Genomic DNA, 15078 nt, shown 5'->3' with positions numbered 1-15078 from the left:
TGGTGACTTCGAAGTTCAAAAGTTTTAATCTTGATGTGGCCCAATTTCTATCTCAAAAAGCACAACCTATGAAAGAGCTTTCTAAGAACTTCAGCCTAAGAGAAGGTCATGAATATTTTCCTCTATGATTTCTTCCAGAAATTTTATAGCTTTTGCTCTTAAAGTCTATGTTCCATTTTGAGGTAATCTTTTGGAATTGGGTGAGGTAAGAGTCACAGCTTATCTTAGAAAATTTTTCCTTGTGATAACATAAAATACGTAACATAAACTTAGTATCTTAACCATTTTAAAGTTTACAGTTCATTGGAATTCAGTACCTTCGCAGTGCTGTGTAACCATTCCCAGCAGTCACATTCATCTCCAGAACTCTTCATCTTGCAGAACTGAAACTCTATATCCTCTGAGCAGTAACTTCCCATCCTCCTCCTACCACGACTCCCTGACAACCAGCATGGACCACACTTTCTATGATCTTGACTACTCTAGGAACGGAAACCATGTTCCACAGGGTTAGCAGACAGTGTCGACTAACAGGAATTCTCGAGCTCGTCTTACAGAGCAGCAGCCCAGGGACAGCCTGGTAAACCCCCGCCTGAACCCGCCCTCAGTGACCAAGCTTTGCCTGAGTTACTAACTGTCCCCTATAGGTTACACCTCGGACGTATGGGTCACTATATCAATGGGCACTTAAGCTGTTTTCCAGAAACCTAGAGTCAGCTCTTGTCCAGTTCAAGGCAGCCAAGACCGGTTGGGACCGCTGACCCTAAAAACTGGGCCTGCACACGTGTCTGATGAATGACCGCCTGATGTCAGAGGGCCAAAACCTCCACCCTCGGATCATGCTAAGTGTCTCCATTTTTGAACACATATCCCACGAAGAAGCATGTACCCTGATACGCCTGCACAGAACACTGATTACCTCACCTTTTCCCTACTTCCAATCACTTCCCCACACCTAAGACCTCCCTGCTTCTTTATCCCGTGAATATCTCAAGTCCCTCACCTGCGAGGAGACAGATCCGACACTTGTTCTCCCATCTCCTCACTTGGCTGTCTCGTGAATAAACTCTTTCTCTGCTACAAACTGCAGCGTCTCAGCATTTGGCTTGCTGCGTGTTGGGTGAACAAACCTGGTTCAGTAACAGAACCTCACGTAAGTAGAATCTTACAGTATTTTTCCTTTTGTGACTGGCTTATTTCACTGAAAATAATGTCCTCAAGGTTCACCCATGTTGTAGCATGTGTCAGAATTCATTTCTTTTTAAGATTGAATATATACATACACACCCACACCCCATTTTGTTTATCCATTCATCTCTTAGTGAACAACTGGGTTACTTCCACCCAAAAAAGAGTAATTTCAAAAAAATAAATCTTTTAAACTCTGTAATTTGAATTGGAAATATCAACATGAATAATAAACTTTTTTCCTTTCCGAAGATCCCTAGGTCTGCCTGCTGAAACAGCCCAGAAGTAATGACATCCCAGTATCAACTGTGGTCCCTGAGCACACTCCCTACGAGAAGATACAGGCTCCTGGAGAAAAGGTTGATTCCAGATCTGGGACGGGAAATACTCAAATGAGCAGAGACTATCTTCTTGGGCCCTGAAGCAAGGAAGCCAGGAAGCCAGCTAAGACTAACAGAGTCTTTCCAAAAAGCCTCAGAGCCAAGCTGAAAGGCTCCCTTTGGCTAAGGCTGGGACAATGAAACCCTCTAAAAGAATACTGACTGCAAATGATTGAAACTAACTGTAAACAGTATTAAGATTTACGAGTTTTTTAATCATACTCAAATTAGCAAAAAGAAAAAAAATCAAATGAAAACTCACTGCTGTCACCAATGGATGTAACTAGGGCATCATCTCCTTAGTGAAAACTGGCAATTAAAGAGAAAGAGTTAAGCATGGACCTGCCATCCCTAAACAAATTGTGTCTCTGGGTAACCAAATGGTTCTGTTGATGAAGAAATGTTCTTTTTTAGAGAAGGATTCTGTAAATTCTTTCAGAGAATTCCTGCTACAAAAATGGAAAGAATGATAGGGTTAGAAAGTCACCACTTTGTAGATGCTGTGAAATAACTGGCCGAGGGGAAGGTCATAATTGATGAAACCATTAGAAGGACTGATGGGAAACTTCACAACAATACCACACTGCCACCCCTGACCCCACCAATCGATCTTTGCATCACCTAGAGCGAGTCAATGAGACATACGTGCCTCCTGAGGTGACAAGACAAAGCACTATCAAGTATTCTTGCCAAAAACATTAATAAATCAATCTAAAGTCTCTAAAGATAAATTTCAGTTTACCAGAAATACTGGTGACAGAAAACATGTTAAATGTGACCACAAGGAAACAGAGATAAATCTAAAATGAAGGACATTCTAAAGGACAAATGGCTCCACATCTTTAAAAAGTCAATGGGGGAAAAAAAAGAAAGAAGGATGGGTTACTCTGGATTAAAAGAGACTTAAAGTATGTAACAGTAAGAAATGTGTACCTTGTTTGGATTTTGATTTTAACTTGCCAATGTTAAAAAGGAAAATGAAATCTGAACATGGAATAATTCCATGATACCAAAGAATTATTCTGTTAGGTGTAATAGTGGTATTATAATTATATTAGAAAATGTATGTTTTTAATGCCTAGTGATGTACGGATGAAATAACATGAGAACTGAATCTGCTTCAAAATACTTCAGAGTATTTTGGAGTAAGGTACCTTTATCCTACGCCTTAAATTTTTCCTTTGAAGAATTTTTCAAGAACAGTGACCACCACACAAGAAAATAAAGCTTTCAGAAAACAAGACAACATGAACAAGAACCAATGAAAAACAACAGAAAGAAAACCTTGTAGCCAACAGACAGTGCAATTGATGGACACTCATTATAAATCAAATATTATATTCAAGGAGAGAAAGGCAAGCCTTATGACTTGCCAAGGACTTGGACAAATAACTTAGCAAGCATATTTGAAAAAGAACTAGAAAGAATTTATAGGAATGATAAAAACACATCAACTGAAGTCTCTTTAACAGCAGGTTAGGAAGAATTAGTAAACGAAAGGACAAACCGGAAGAAATTATCTAGAAAGTAGTATGGAGAGACAGATGGGCAAGAGAGGAGAGCAGTGACACACAGACTGAGAAGGTCTACCATAAGCTGCACTAGAGTCTAAAAGGAAACAACAGAGCACATTTAAAAATGGGGGGTGGGGCACAGCTTTCCGACAGCAGGCAGGTATCTAATGAACATAGAAAGAATAATGAAATTAGATAAAACTCATTTGTCAACTAGCATAATAAAAACGCACACAAGAATCACCCATGCAGGCTAAATGAGTGGGTGAAAGTTTGAGGACTAAAAGGTATTTATTTCATCTCAGCATCTCCCAACAGATACTGACTTACAAAGGGAAGAGAGAGTGACTACAGGGGAGAGAACACAGACACCACCTTCACCAAGTGAGGCAAGTTCACATCAGCAGCCACGAGTGCCCCGGATGTGATGCAGGGAAGAATGCAGCACTTCTGAAATGAATCAGGAGGAGGAGCAAACAACCGGAAACTGAGGAATATTCCACAGAACGCCCTGGGCTCCGAAAACACCACGTCATGACAAAGAAGACTGAGGAACTGTTCCGGGTTAGATGAAAGAGCCAGCACAGCCCATCACAACACATGATTCAAGTTACTCTTCTCGCATAAAGGACGGTATTTCCAAACTTTCTATAAAGGAACAATTGGCAAAATCACAATAAGACCTGTAAATGAAATAACAGCATTGTATTGATGTCAATTTCCTGATTCAGTGGTTATGTAAAAAACTGTTCTTGTTTGTGAGATGTACTGCAGTATTTAGGGGTAAAGGAACATCATGTCTGCAAATTGGTTTCAGTTAAGGAAAAAAAAAATGTGTATGGAGAGAGAAAGAGGAGAGGAGCTGGGAACAGAGAGTGAGAGAGAAACTGATAAAGCAAGTGCAGCAAAATATTACTATTTGAGGAATCTGGATGAATGTATAGAAGAACTTTTGTATTATTCCTGCAACTTTTTTAAGATCTAAAATTATGTCAAAATAAGTGAAATTTAAAAAATTTACAGCATAAATAATGTGTATAATGCCCAAACATCTTTACAGAAAGAAAAAGAATAAAAATTATCAGTCCAAAGAAAGCCAAGAGAGGAGAAAAAAAAAAAAAAAAAAACAGATCAGGTACAGCAAACACAGTATAGAAAAACACAGTAAGATGGTAGATATAAACACAAATATAACAGTAATTACGTCAATCATAACAGACCAAGTGTCTGAGTTAAGTACAAAGACTGACAGACTGATTTTAAAAAATGATGCTATTTAAAAAAACACATCTAAAAGATAAAGATACAAAAAAGTCAAAGAAAAATATACGACAAGCAATTAACCAAAAGGAGGCTCCTACAGCTATAAGAATACAAAACAGACTTTGAGACAAAAAAAGGATTCCTGGACATAAGGTGACTCCACAATCATCAAAGGCTCGAGTCACAAGGACAATGTAGTTTTCAGCTTGTCTGGAAGGGGTGAGCAGCCTGCTCCAAGTCAGCCAAGCGGGTGACAGGCCGCCACGTTACCTGACACCCCTCCCCCCCAGACCCTAGAGCTGAGTGCTGAGCCAGCTCCAGAGGGCTGATGGCGGCCGGCCACTCCCGGCCCACTGCTGGCAGCACACAGGGGCTCCCTCTGCCCGCAGCCTCCTTCTCCCTCGCCTTCACGCGGCTGATTCCACAGGTCCTTTGAGAGCAGCTGCCAAGGTCACTTCCTGGGCTTCCCTCTGCCCCAGCGCGAATCCCGTGGCCACCCGGCCTGCCCTCTGTGCCCTCTCTCAACTCCCAGGGCTGCCTTTGACCCGTGTATCCTCCGTGCCTAACCGGTACCTGGAATATATAAACAAGGGTGCGCGAGGGTTGTTAGTTTTGAAAGACTAATTCATGAACACTGCCACATTTTAACAGGAAATTATCGGGGCTTCCTTGGTAGTGCCGTGGTTAAGAATCTGCCTGCCAGTGCAGGGGACACGGGTTCAATCCCTGGTCTGGGAGTATCCCACATGCCGCGGAGCAACTAAGCCCGTGCGCCACAACTACTGAGCCCACGAGCCACAACTACTGAAGCCCGCAGCCTAGAGCCCATGCTCTGCAACGAGAAGCCACCGCAGTGAGAAGCCCGCGCACCTCAACGAAGAGTAGCCCCCGCTCGCCACAACTAGAGAAAGCCCGCGCGCAGCAACGAAGACCCAACACAGCCAAAAATAAATAAATTAAATAAATAAAACTTTATATAAAAAAAAACAGGGAATTATCATTTTAACCTTTAATTCGCCAAGAGGGTCAGTCTGGGCGCAGCTGAAGACACCCAGCCTGGTATGCACGGGAGCACGGGCCAACCTTCCTCAGAAAGGCCCCGTCAGGCAGAATTCCCTTCTCTCTCCCACACCCCGTTGCATCAGTCTTGAAGCCCCAACTCACTGCACTGCAAACTATGCTATTAGCATGTCGTGGTGGTGACCGTGGTGACGGTGTTTGGCAGTGGTCCATGGGAGCAGAGGCCCTGCCCAACGCTGGAGAAAAAGGGAAACAAGTTTCCCTGGTTTAAAATAAGTCAACTAGGGCTTCCCTGGTGGCGCAGTGGTTGAGAATCTGCCTGCCAATGCAGGGGACACGGGTTCGAGCCCTGGTCTGGGAAGATCCCACATGCTGCGGAGCAACTGGGCCCGTGAGCCACAACTACTGAGCCTGCGCGTCTGTGCTCTGCAACAAGAGAGGCCGCAACAGTGAGAGGCCCGCGCACCGCGATGAAGAGTGGCCCCCGCTTGCCACAACTAGAGAAAGCCCACGCACAGAAACGAAGACCCAACACAGCCATAAATAAATAAATTATAAATAAATAAATAAATAAAATAAGTCAACTCCTACAGGAGAGGAGGACACAGAAAATCTTTCCAAGCCCCTAGGAATGGAGACTCCCTGAAGTGAATTTGTAATGACACATTTAAGGGAGGGAAGTGTCAACAGCAGAAAGTAGCCAAAATGAAAAAAGAAAACCTGCCAGTAAGTGCCCAGCATCCTCCGAGGAAAGAAACAGAGACTTAGGGGCTCACAGGCCTCAGTGCAACGTACGTCACCGCCGAGGACCACCTCCCTCTGCTCTGAATTCACACTCGTCTACAGCCTTCTAATTACTAGGTATCACCCTGGATACCCAGGAGGGGACACCCAGAATATGGGTCGAGGATGTCACCGGCCACAGGAAAGGGACCCCTATGTTGCACAGTTTTAAAATGTCTTGCATATGATATCCTTTCCGCTTTCAGCGCATCCCTGAGTGGGGTCATCCACATCTCTCATTCCCCAGGGACTGGGCCACACACACCCACTGCGACCAGGGCACGGCAAGGGACTTAACTACTCTTGAGTCCAAGGAGCAGCTGATCAGTGACCCATTGTGGGTAAACAATAACTACTCCTAGGGCCCAGGAGGCTAGAATCTCTGTCTCTTGAGAAATTCTCAGGCTATACCCTGAGGCAGTAGAGTACACTGGCCAGGGAAATGGGTGTAGGGCCATCCCACGCAGGTTCAAATCCTGGCTCTACACAAACCAGCAGTGTAACCTGGTCCCAAGAAGAGGTACTGATGAATGCCTGCACCAGATGCAGCACAGAACCCCACGCACAGTGAGCGCTGAGCATTCACACTGGGCTGGAATGGTAAGAAATACACGACTACTTACACAAGATAAACCACTCTAAAAAGTGACAACGGACTAGGTGAAAAGCATAAGCTGGTTGTCAGAAAAGAGGACTCATGTTTCAAACATCTCCGTTTCCACTGCTCCAGGCAACACCTCCTCCGCCTCTCGTCTGCACCCCTGCAGTCGACCATTCTCCACTGAGCAGCCAGAGGGGCTCTGAAAAGCCCAACCCCCTTTCCTAACACAACAGCTTCCCAGCCTGATCGGGCCTCTGGCCCCCTCCGTGTCTGCTCCCCTCCCCTCCCCGCCAACCCGGGCCACACAGGCCTTCCTTCCCTGCTACAAAGGCACGGACCCTCCCCCACCTCGGGTCCTTGGCGATGGCTGTTCCCACCCTGCATGTTCATGCACCTGCTCTTCCCAAGTCTGGCTACTCTGGTAACTCACACCTGCAAACGTCACCTCCTCCATGGGACCTTCCCCAAACACCCAATCTTTCACATCAACCAATGTTAATTCCATGTACAACACGACAACGACGTTTCCTGTTCACTTGTAAGTAGTTTCTCCATCATTTACATGGCATCTGCCTTCCTCCACCAGAGTGCAAACTCCCCAAAGCATGGATCTTGTCAATCTCGTTCACCACCACATGCCTGGACCTGGAAGGGGGCCTGGCACAGAGTGGGTGCTCAATAAATACCTGGAGACTGGAAACATGATGAGCACTTCAAAGACCAAAGCCTGGGATTTGTATCTATCAGTTCACTCTTTCGCCCGAGACGGTACATGTTGCCCTGTTAAGAACTCAGAGCAGGGAGGGCTTCCCTGGTGGCGCAGTGGTTAAGAATCTGCCTGCCAATGCAGGGGACACGGGTTCCAGCCCTGGGCCAGGAAGATCCCACGTGCCGAGGAGCAACTAAGCCCGTGTGCCACAACTACTGAGCCTGCGCTCTAGAGCCCTCAAGCCACAACTACTGAGCCCGTGTGCCACAAGTACTGAGCCAGAGCTCTAGAGCCCATGAGTCACAACTACTGAGCCCACGTACCACAACTATTGAAGCCCGCACGCCTAGAGGCCGTGCACCGCCACGAAGAGTAGCCCCCCCTCACCACAACTAGAGAAAGCCCATGTGCAGCAACAAAGACCCAACGCAGCCATTCTGGGTTTGAATTCTGTCTTCTGCTGAATGATCCTGGCAGACTGCCTGCCTCTCTTTGTCACCTTTCCTTGTCTTTAAATGGGGCTAAGAGTCCTACCTTCCTATGAGGCTGCTGTGAGGATCAGTTTGTATCTGTAAAGTGCTGAGACCCATGGCTAGGAAGAGGAGACACTGTAGAAATGTTAACTAGTATTACTGAAGGTGTAAAGTTTTCCTTATACGAGTCCTCTGCATTGCTCAGGTTTTTAGTACTTTCACCTGCTTTACTGCCATTTGTAAATAGGCTAATTTCCCTCATTATAACTTCTAAACAGATACAATTTATAAACAGGAAACGCACTGACTTTTAGACTGATTTTGTACCAAGGAATCTTCCTGGATTCTCCTCAGGCTACCACTCTCTTCCCGCAACCACAGGGCACAATGACTCAGCCCACATGGCTGGCTTCCTGCCTCACTCCCATATCTGCGACGGACCGCTGCTCCCTCTACCCCACTCCTTCCTCTCCTGCCCAGCAAACACCTACTCACACTCTGCTCTGGAAACATCACAGCAAAACCCACCACTACCATCACCACCAAGTCCGATTTGGACTTCTGTGACGCAACAGTACTTGACCTCCCTGGGGCATCTCACATGGCAACCATTTCTGAGGTTTCTTTTTCTTTGACTCTGACACACAAGTCTCTCCATTTCTCTCATTCCTATGGGGCTGCCCAACCTCCAGCCCCTCCTCCGCCACCTTCCCTTGCCCACCCCCGAGCACTGCCCTCGGTGCTCTTCCCAGGGCACATGTGCTCCTTGAGCTAATCTGGCTATACCCACTCAGTGATACCTGTCCAGACCATTCTCTCGAGACAGATGCCTACCCATGTGCCCACCAGCACCTGCAGGGTCCCACCGTATCTAAAGGAAATGTCCACCCAGCCCTCCGTAACAACTCTGACGGTCTTTCCTAACTCAGGTAATGGTACCACTCCCAACCCAGGCCCACAGGGCAGACCTCCAGCACTTATGCCTGGCTCTGCTGGCTTGCTCACCACCAGCACCCAACTAGTTACCAAGTCCAGTTGCTTCTGACCCTTTATTCTCCCTAGAGGATAAAATCCAAGTGTTTTTTTTTTTTTTTTTTGGCCGTGCCGTGCAGCTTGCGGGATTTAAGTTCCCCGACCAGGGATTGAACCCGGGGCCATGGCAGTGACCTAACCACTGGACAACCAGGGAAGTCCCCAAATCCAAGTTTTTTCATGTGATCCTCAAAGCCCTCTACGACCCAATCTCTGCCTATGGCTCTGGCCTCATTTTTTAATACACACTCCACCACCACCGTCACCTACAAAACCATAAACTCTACATTTCAGCAACTGTAAAGTGTTCCAAGGTCACCAACGTACTACATCACTTTAAGCCTCTCAAATTTGCACATTGCTTCCTTTTCCTAGGCTGACCTTCGGTCCCTTGTTCACCTCATTCACCTTTCAAATCTCAGTTTAAGACTCCCTTATTAATCCCTAAAGCATTTCTTGGGGTGTCGTTACTTCCAAAACTGGCCCTGTGCTGTGTGTCTCCATACACTTCCACGGCCGACTCTCGGAGGACCCCTAACGTGCCATTGTGCTCTTACATTTTCTTGCCCACAATTCCCACCAGACCATGGCTCTTCCAAAGCAGGAACGACCTACCTTCGCACCTTTAGCACCTGCCCCAGGGTGCTCAACAAAAGACAATAAACAAAACTGTTGAATAACCGAAGGGACAAATGCATAACTTCCCAAATGAGGCCCCCAAATCTTAAGACACGGAAAGAAAAAACTAAGAAAATGTGTCGAAGAAATTGGAAAATGCATCATGACCCCTCGTTTAACTCAAGGCTCAAGGTACAGAATTGGCAGAAAAGAGACTGAAAGAAGGAGTAAAGTAACAGTCTGACGACAAGAAGCACTTCCGGACGGCTCAACGTCATCTTAAAGGAGGCGCAGTGGCTTGGAAGCCCCACGCAAGCTCCAACCCTGGAAAAGATGGATGAGCACACGTCGGTGTTCAGGGCGCTTTTCATAAACGAGAGAAAACCCCCCGACTCACCCAGACGGCAGCCGTCCGGACCCTGGTGGCCATCCTCACGGCCAGTTTTGTGCGCCCTGAGGGGGGTGGCAGGACCCGACGGCTGCGCGAGAAGAGAACCGTGAGGGAACCAGTCTCCCCGCCACTCCCACGCCCACGCGGGACCCTCCTGCCACCCCCCGAGGACCCGCCCCTCCCTTCCCACGGCCGGGCCTCCTTCCCTCACGCAGCGGCGGGGCTCCCCAGCTCCGCCCCCACCTACACACACGCGATCGGCTCAGGGCAGGCGCGGGGGAGGCCAGACTAGTCTGCACGGTCCCGCCGCCCTGAGACGGGAGGGACTCGGCGCGCGCGGCTCCCCCAAGCCCTGAATCGGCAGCGGGAGATGCGGGGGAGACCGGCTCCGCAGCCGACCTCCCGGATCTGCAGCCAGAGCCGCTCAATCCTCGCTCTCGACTGTGCGGCGCCCGCTCTGGGTGCTTCGGCGACGGCCCTCGGGCAGACGAGGCCGGCACGCTCCAGCTCAGGTCCCCACTACGGGCAGGGGACGCAAACCACCCACCACGACTCTCCCGGCTGGTGCCGAGCCGACGGCGGCCGCTAGGGACGCACAGGAAATGCGTCAGGGCAACCCGAGGGCAGGACGAACTACAACTCCCGGAAGCCTCTGCGGGCGTTCCTCCTGCGCGGGGCGGCTCCAGCCGAGGGCCGCCGGGAGGGAGCGCTGCGGCCGCGAAGCGCAGGCCCTTCCCGCCCCACCTCTGGGCGCGGGCGCGCAGGCTTTCAGTGATACAGAGGATTAAAACAATTGACAGCAATAGCGCAAAGGCTGGAGGCGTATAAATTCAGTTAAAAGTGTTCTAAGGTTCCTGCTTTTCCAAATGGTAAAAGTCCTAATTTATAATTGAATAACGCAAAGATTCGTTCCGTTGTATAAGTGACATTTATTTTCCAGGAAAATTAGGAGTGGCATTGTCTTCCTTTGGGGATGGGGGTGGGGGAATCCTTTAAATGTCTGGCTTAATATAAAACAGCGGCAGTCTCATATGTGCTTCTGCATTCACTCTGTTGCATGTGTTTCTTATGTGTAAGTATCAATATATAAAAAAATCTGGCCTCACATAGGTATGTATCAATAGTTGGAAAAGGACAGGGTATTTTAATGTACTTAGATAACTGCATATTCTTTGCAGTAAAAGCTGAACAAGGAATAGGTCAGTTTCAGTGTATGATCTGAAACCAGAGAGGTGAGCTTTTTCTACTCTATTATATTAAAACCCATTGGTCTGTCTTGCACTTTGAATGCATAGTTTTATCAGGCATGATTTTGTAACAACATGCATTGGTCATTTGGAAAATATTTGTTCACTGACTAATGCAGATCTTCCAAACACTGACACCTCTCCTTATACAACATGAAAGCTCGTATTCATCAATATCATTATTGATCTTAAGTACTGGGAATCTGTGAAGTTCACAGTGGCAGATACAAGATTCCAGAATTCTGTTTGCACTTGAAAACTCTAGCTTTGTATTGGCAGACAATGCTGGCTGGCACTTGTTCCCCTTGTGTGACAGCTTACTTGGTTGGCAGTTGAGAATGTGTCTGTCTCACCCACGTCTGCCTCATATTTCAGTCCTGCTTTCACGCAAAGTTCAGCTCCCAACTCACATAATCACAGAAGTGCACTTTCTGGAGACAGATATGGAACTTCAGGATGCAGCACAGAATATTTGTTGCAGAGATACTAAAAAGATATGGACTCAAGAGTTAAGATTTAATAAAGTTAGTTTTCACCGCTCCATCAAGGACATCCAGAAGCAAAACTGGTCCTTTTCTCTTCTTTTTTTAACTGTGAATGTGATGATGAAGAACATAATGACGACTAATAAATGTCTTTGATGCCACTTCCTGGATGCATGGGGAGTGCCCATAGTGGTACCCCTGTGGCTTTTGCACCATCAGAGCAAGTTCAACACAGTAGGCAACATCTTGAGTTTGGAATATCAGTACTCGCTGCAAACCTCTTTCAACTTTCCTGTATGTTTGAAAATTTTCATAATAAAATATTGGAGGAAAATATTGTGGAAGAGACAAACTTTTCAATAAATTGTGCAAGCCAAAAATAAATAAATAAATAAATAAATAAATAAATAAAAATTGTGCAGGAACAATGAGATAGCTATACAAGAATAGAAAAAAAACTGCTGTCTCACAATATATTTAAAATAAATTCTAAATAGATTAAATATGGGACTTCCCTGGTGGTGCAGTGGTTAAGAATCCTCCTGCCAATGCAGGGGACATGGGTTCGAGCCCTGGTCTAGGAAGATCCCACACACGGTGGAGCAACTAAGCCCGTGAGCCACAACTACTGAGCCCGTGTGCCACAACTACTGAAGCCTGAGCACCTAGAGCCCATGCTCCACAACAAGAGAAGCCACCGCAATGAGAAGTCCGCACACCACAACAGAGAATAGCCCCAGCTCCCCGCAGCTAGAGAAAGCCCGCATACACCAACAAAGACCCAACGCAGCCAAAAATAAAAATAAATAAATTTATTTTTAAAAAATAGATTAAATATTAAACGTGGAAAGGAAGGCTCTACAGGTTTTAGGTTGAAATGTAGAGTTAGCATCCTTTGCCCACTGATTTGTTAACCAATCCCTGTTATCTGCTAAGTTCTCATGTTGTGTTAGTTTTCTGTGCTGCTGTAACAAAACAAACTTGGTGGCTTAAAACCACACACATTTATTATCTTACAGTTCTGAAGGTCGAAGGTCCGACACACGTCTTCCCGGGCTAAAGCAAAGCGTTGGCAGGGCTGCATGCCCTTCTGGAGGCTGCTGGGGAAAACTCTCTCCTTGCCTTTTCCAGACTTTAGAGGCCAAGAGCATTTCTTGGCTCAGGCCCCCCCGTCTTCCACCTTCAGAACCAGCAACAGAGGGCTGAGTCCTCCTCGCGCTGCGTCCCTCTGGTCTCCTTTTCTGTCTCCCTCTTCCACCTTTAAGGACTTGTGTGATGACATTAGGCCCACACAACAATCCAGGATAATCTTTCTATTTTAAGATCTGCCGGTTGTTTTTCTTTCTTTTTTTGTTGTTTGGCTGCATTGGGTCTTTGTTGCTGCACGCGGGCTTTCACTAGCTGTGGTGAGCAGGGTCTACTCTTTGTTGCAGTGCGCGGGCTTCTCATTGCAGTGGCTTCTCTTGTTGCAGAGCACGGGCTCTAGGCACGTGGGCTTCAGTAGTTGTGGCACACGGGCTCAGTAGTTGTGGCATGCGGGCTCTAGAGCGCAGGCTCAGTAGTTGTGGCGCACGGGCTTAGTTGCTCCACGGCATGTGGGATCTTCCTGGACCAGGGCTCGAACCTGTGTTCCCTGCATTGGCAGGTGGATTCTTAGCCACTGAGCCACCAGGGAAGTCCCTGCTGGCTGTTTTTCAAATGAAGCTCTACCGTTTACTAGCTACATGATTTGGGGCAAATTACTTAAAATTTCCAAACTCTAGTGCCCTTAACTGTAGGGGAATAATATTATGCTCCTCATAGGGCTATAGACAGAGAAAAACCTAATGCATTAAGGGGCTTCGCAGATTGGCTATCTCATATCAAGCTGTCTATGATGAAGATGCATTACAAAAATAAAAACCACCATACATTCGTTATTAGCGTTCGCTTCGAGATGCAGATTTTCTTGTTTCCCAGAAATCCTTGGTTTTCCGATTTTTTAAAAACAACTTTATTGAGGTTAAAAGTTACACACAACAACCTGGATCCAGCTAAAGTGTCCAGTTCAATGAGTTTAACAAATGAAGACAGTCATGGAACCACTACCACAACCAAGACACAGGTCACTCCCAGTGGTCCCCTTATGGTCCTGTTTGCAGTCAATTGCTCTCCCACCCGGGCCACAGGTGACCCCCGACCTCTCTCCTTTATCTATTACGCTTTCTAGAACTTTAACCATTTAGCCTTGCAGGGCTAGACTACAATGTGTTTTATCTACTCACATGCTGTGAATTATTATACATGACATCTGTTGAGTTTACTGTATTTGTGTTTGTTCTGGTTTTAGGCGATCACAATGCTTAACATTCAGGCCCACATTTTTGCATGAACATATTTTCACTTCTCTTGGTTATTTACCTAGGAATGGAATTGATGGGTCACGTGGTAACTGTATGTTTAGCCTTTTGAAGACATGCCAAACTGTCCTCCAAAGTGGCTGTACTATTCTATAATCCCACCAGCAACGTGTGAGGGTTCCAATCTCTCCAATCCTCAATAACTAGCCTTATCTTTTTTATCTTAGTCATGCTACTAGTTATGAAGTTCTATATCCTCCTGGTTTTGACTTGCATTTCCCTAATGACTGATGCTGTCGAGCATTTTTACAAGGGTTTACTGGCCATCTATACACATTCTTTTGTGAAGCATCTGGCAAATCATTTTGCACATTTTTTTGTTCACCTTCTTACTGTATAATTTATGAGTTAGTTATGAGCATCCTTTGTATTCTGGATACAAGCCCTTGTCAGATATACATATTGTTAATATACCAGCCTATGGATTGCCTTTTCATGTTCTTTTCAAAAGAGCAGAAGTTTTAAAATTTTTATTAAGTCCAATTTATCATTTTTCTTTTATGATTCATGCATTTTGTTCTATCTTTTCTTATACACACAAACAGTTTCTCCTATGTTTTCTTCCAGATATTGAAAATTTCTAGCTTTTGCATTTAGGTTTGCAATGCATTTTGAGTTATTTCTGGATGTGATGTGAGATAAGGGGAGGGTTTTTTCCATACAAATATCCAGTTGTCACACCACCCCTCATTTAAAAGAATGTCTTTTCCACATTGAGTTATTTTGGCTCTCATGTCAAAATTTAATTGACAATATATGTGTAGGTCAATTTCTGAACTCTCTGTCCTGTTTTATTGATCTATATCCACCCTCATGCCATCATTTTATTAGTATAGTTCTATAGTAAACTTTGAAATTAGGTATTGTAGGCCCTACAACCTTATCCTTTTAAAAAAATTTCTTTGGTTATTCTAGGTCATTTGCATTTCCATATAACTTCCTGATTAGCTTGTCAGTTTCCACACAAATGCCCCT

The 15078-nt window shown here is 45.9% G+C and overlaps 1 protein-coding gene across 1 annotated transcript in view; it reads right to left on the bottom strand.

Annotated features, from left to right (window-relative positions):
* ZNF268 (zinc finger protein 268) overlaps window positions 1-10538 on the bottom strand; it is a 38264-nt gene extending 27726 nt beyond the window's left edge. Inside the window, exons 1-2 of the mRNA XM_079942138.1 lie at window positions 10372-10538; window positions 9979-10060 (exon numbers count right to left, since the gene is read on the bottom strand). Coding sequence (XP_079798264.1) covers window positions 9979-10011 — 33 coding nt within the window. The 5' untranslated portion in view covers window positions 10012-10060; window positions 10372-10538. The remainder of the gene's footprint in view (window positions 1-9978; window positions 10061-10371) is intronic.
* Window positions 10539-15078: the final 4540 nt, after the last annotated feature.

This window comes from Stenella coeruleoalba, assembly GCF_951394435.1.
Source record: "Stenella coeruleoalba genome assembly, chromosome: 14".
Lineage (NCBI taxonomy): Eukaryota > Metazoa > Chordata > Mammalia > Artiodactyla > Delphinidae > Stenella > Stenella coeruleoalba.
The sequence above is the reverse complement of the archived record's forward strand: the minus strand, read 5'-3'. Positions and strand labels throughout refer to the sequence as shown.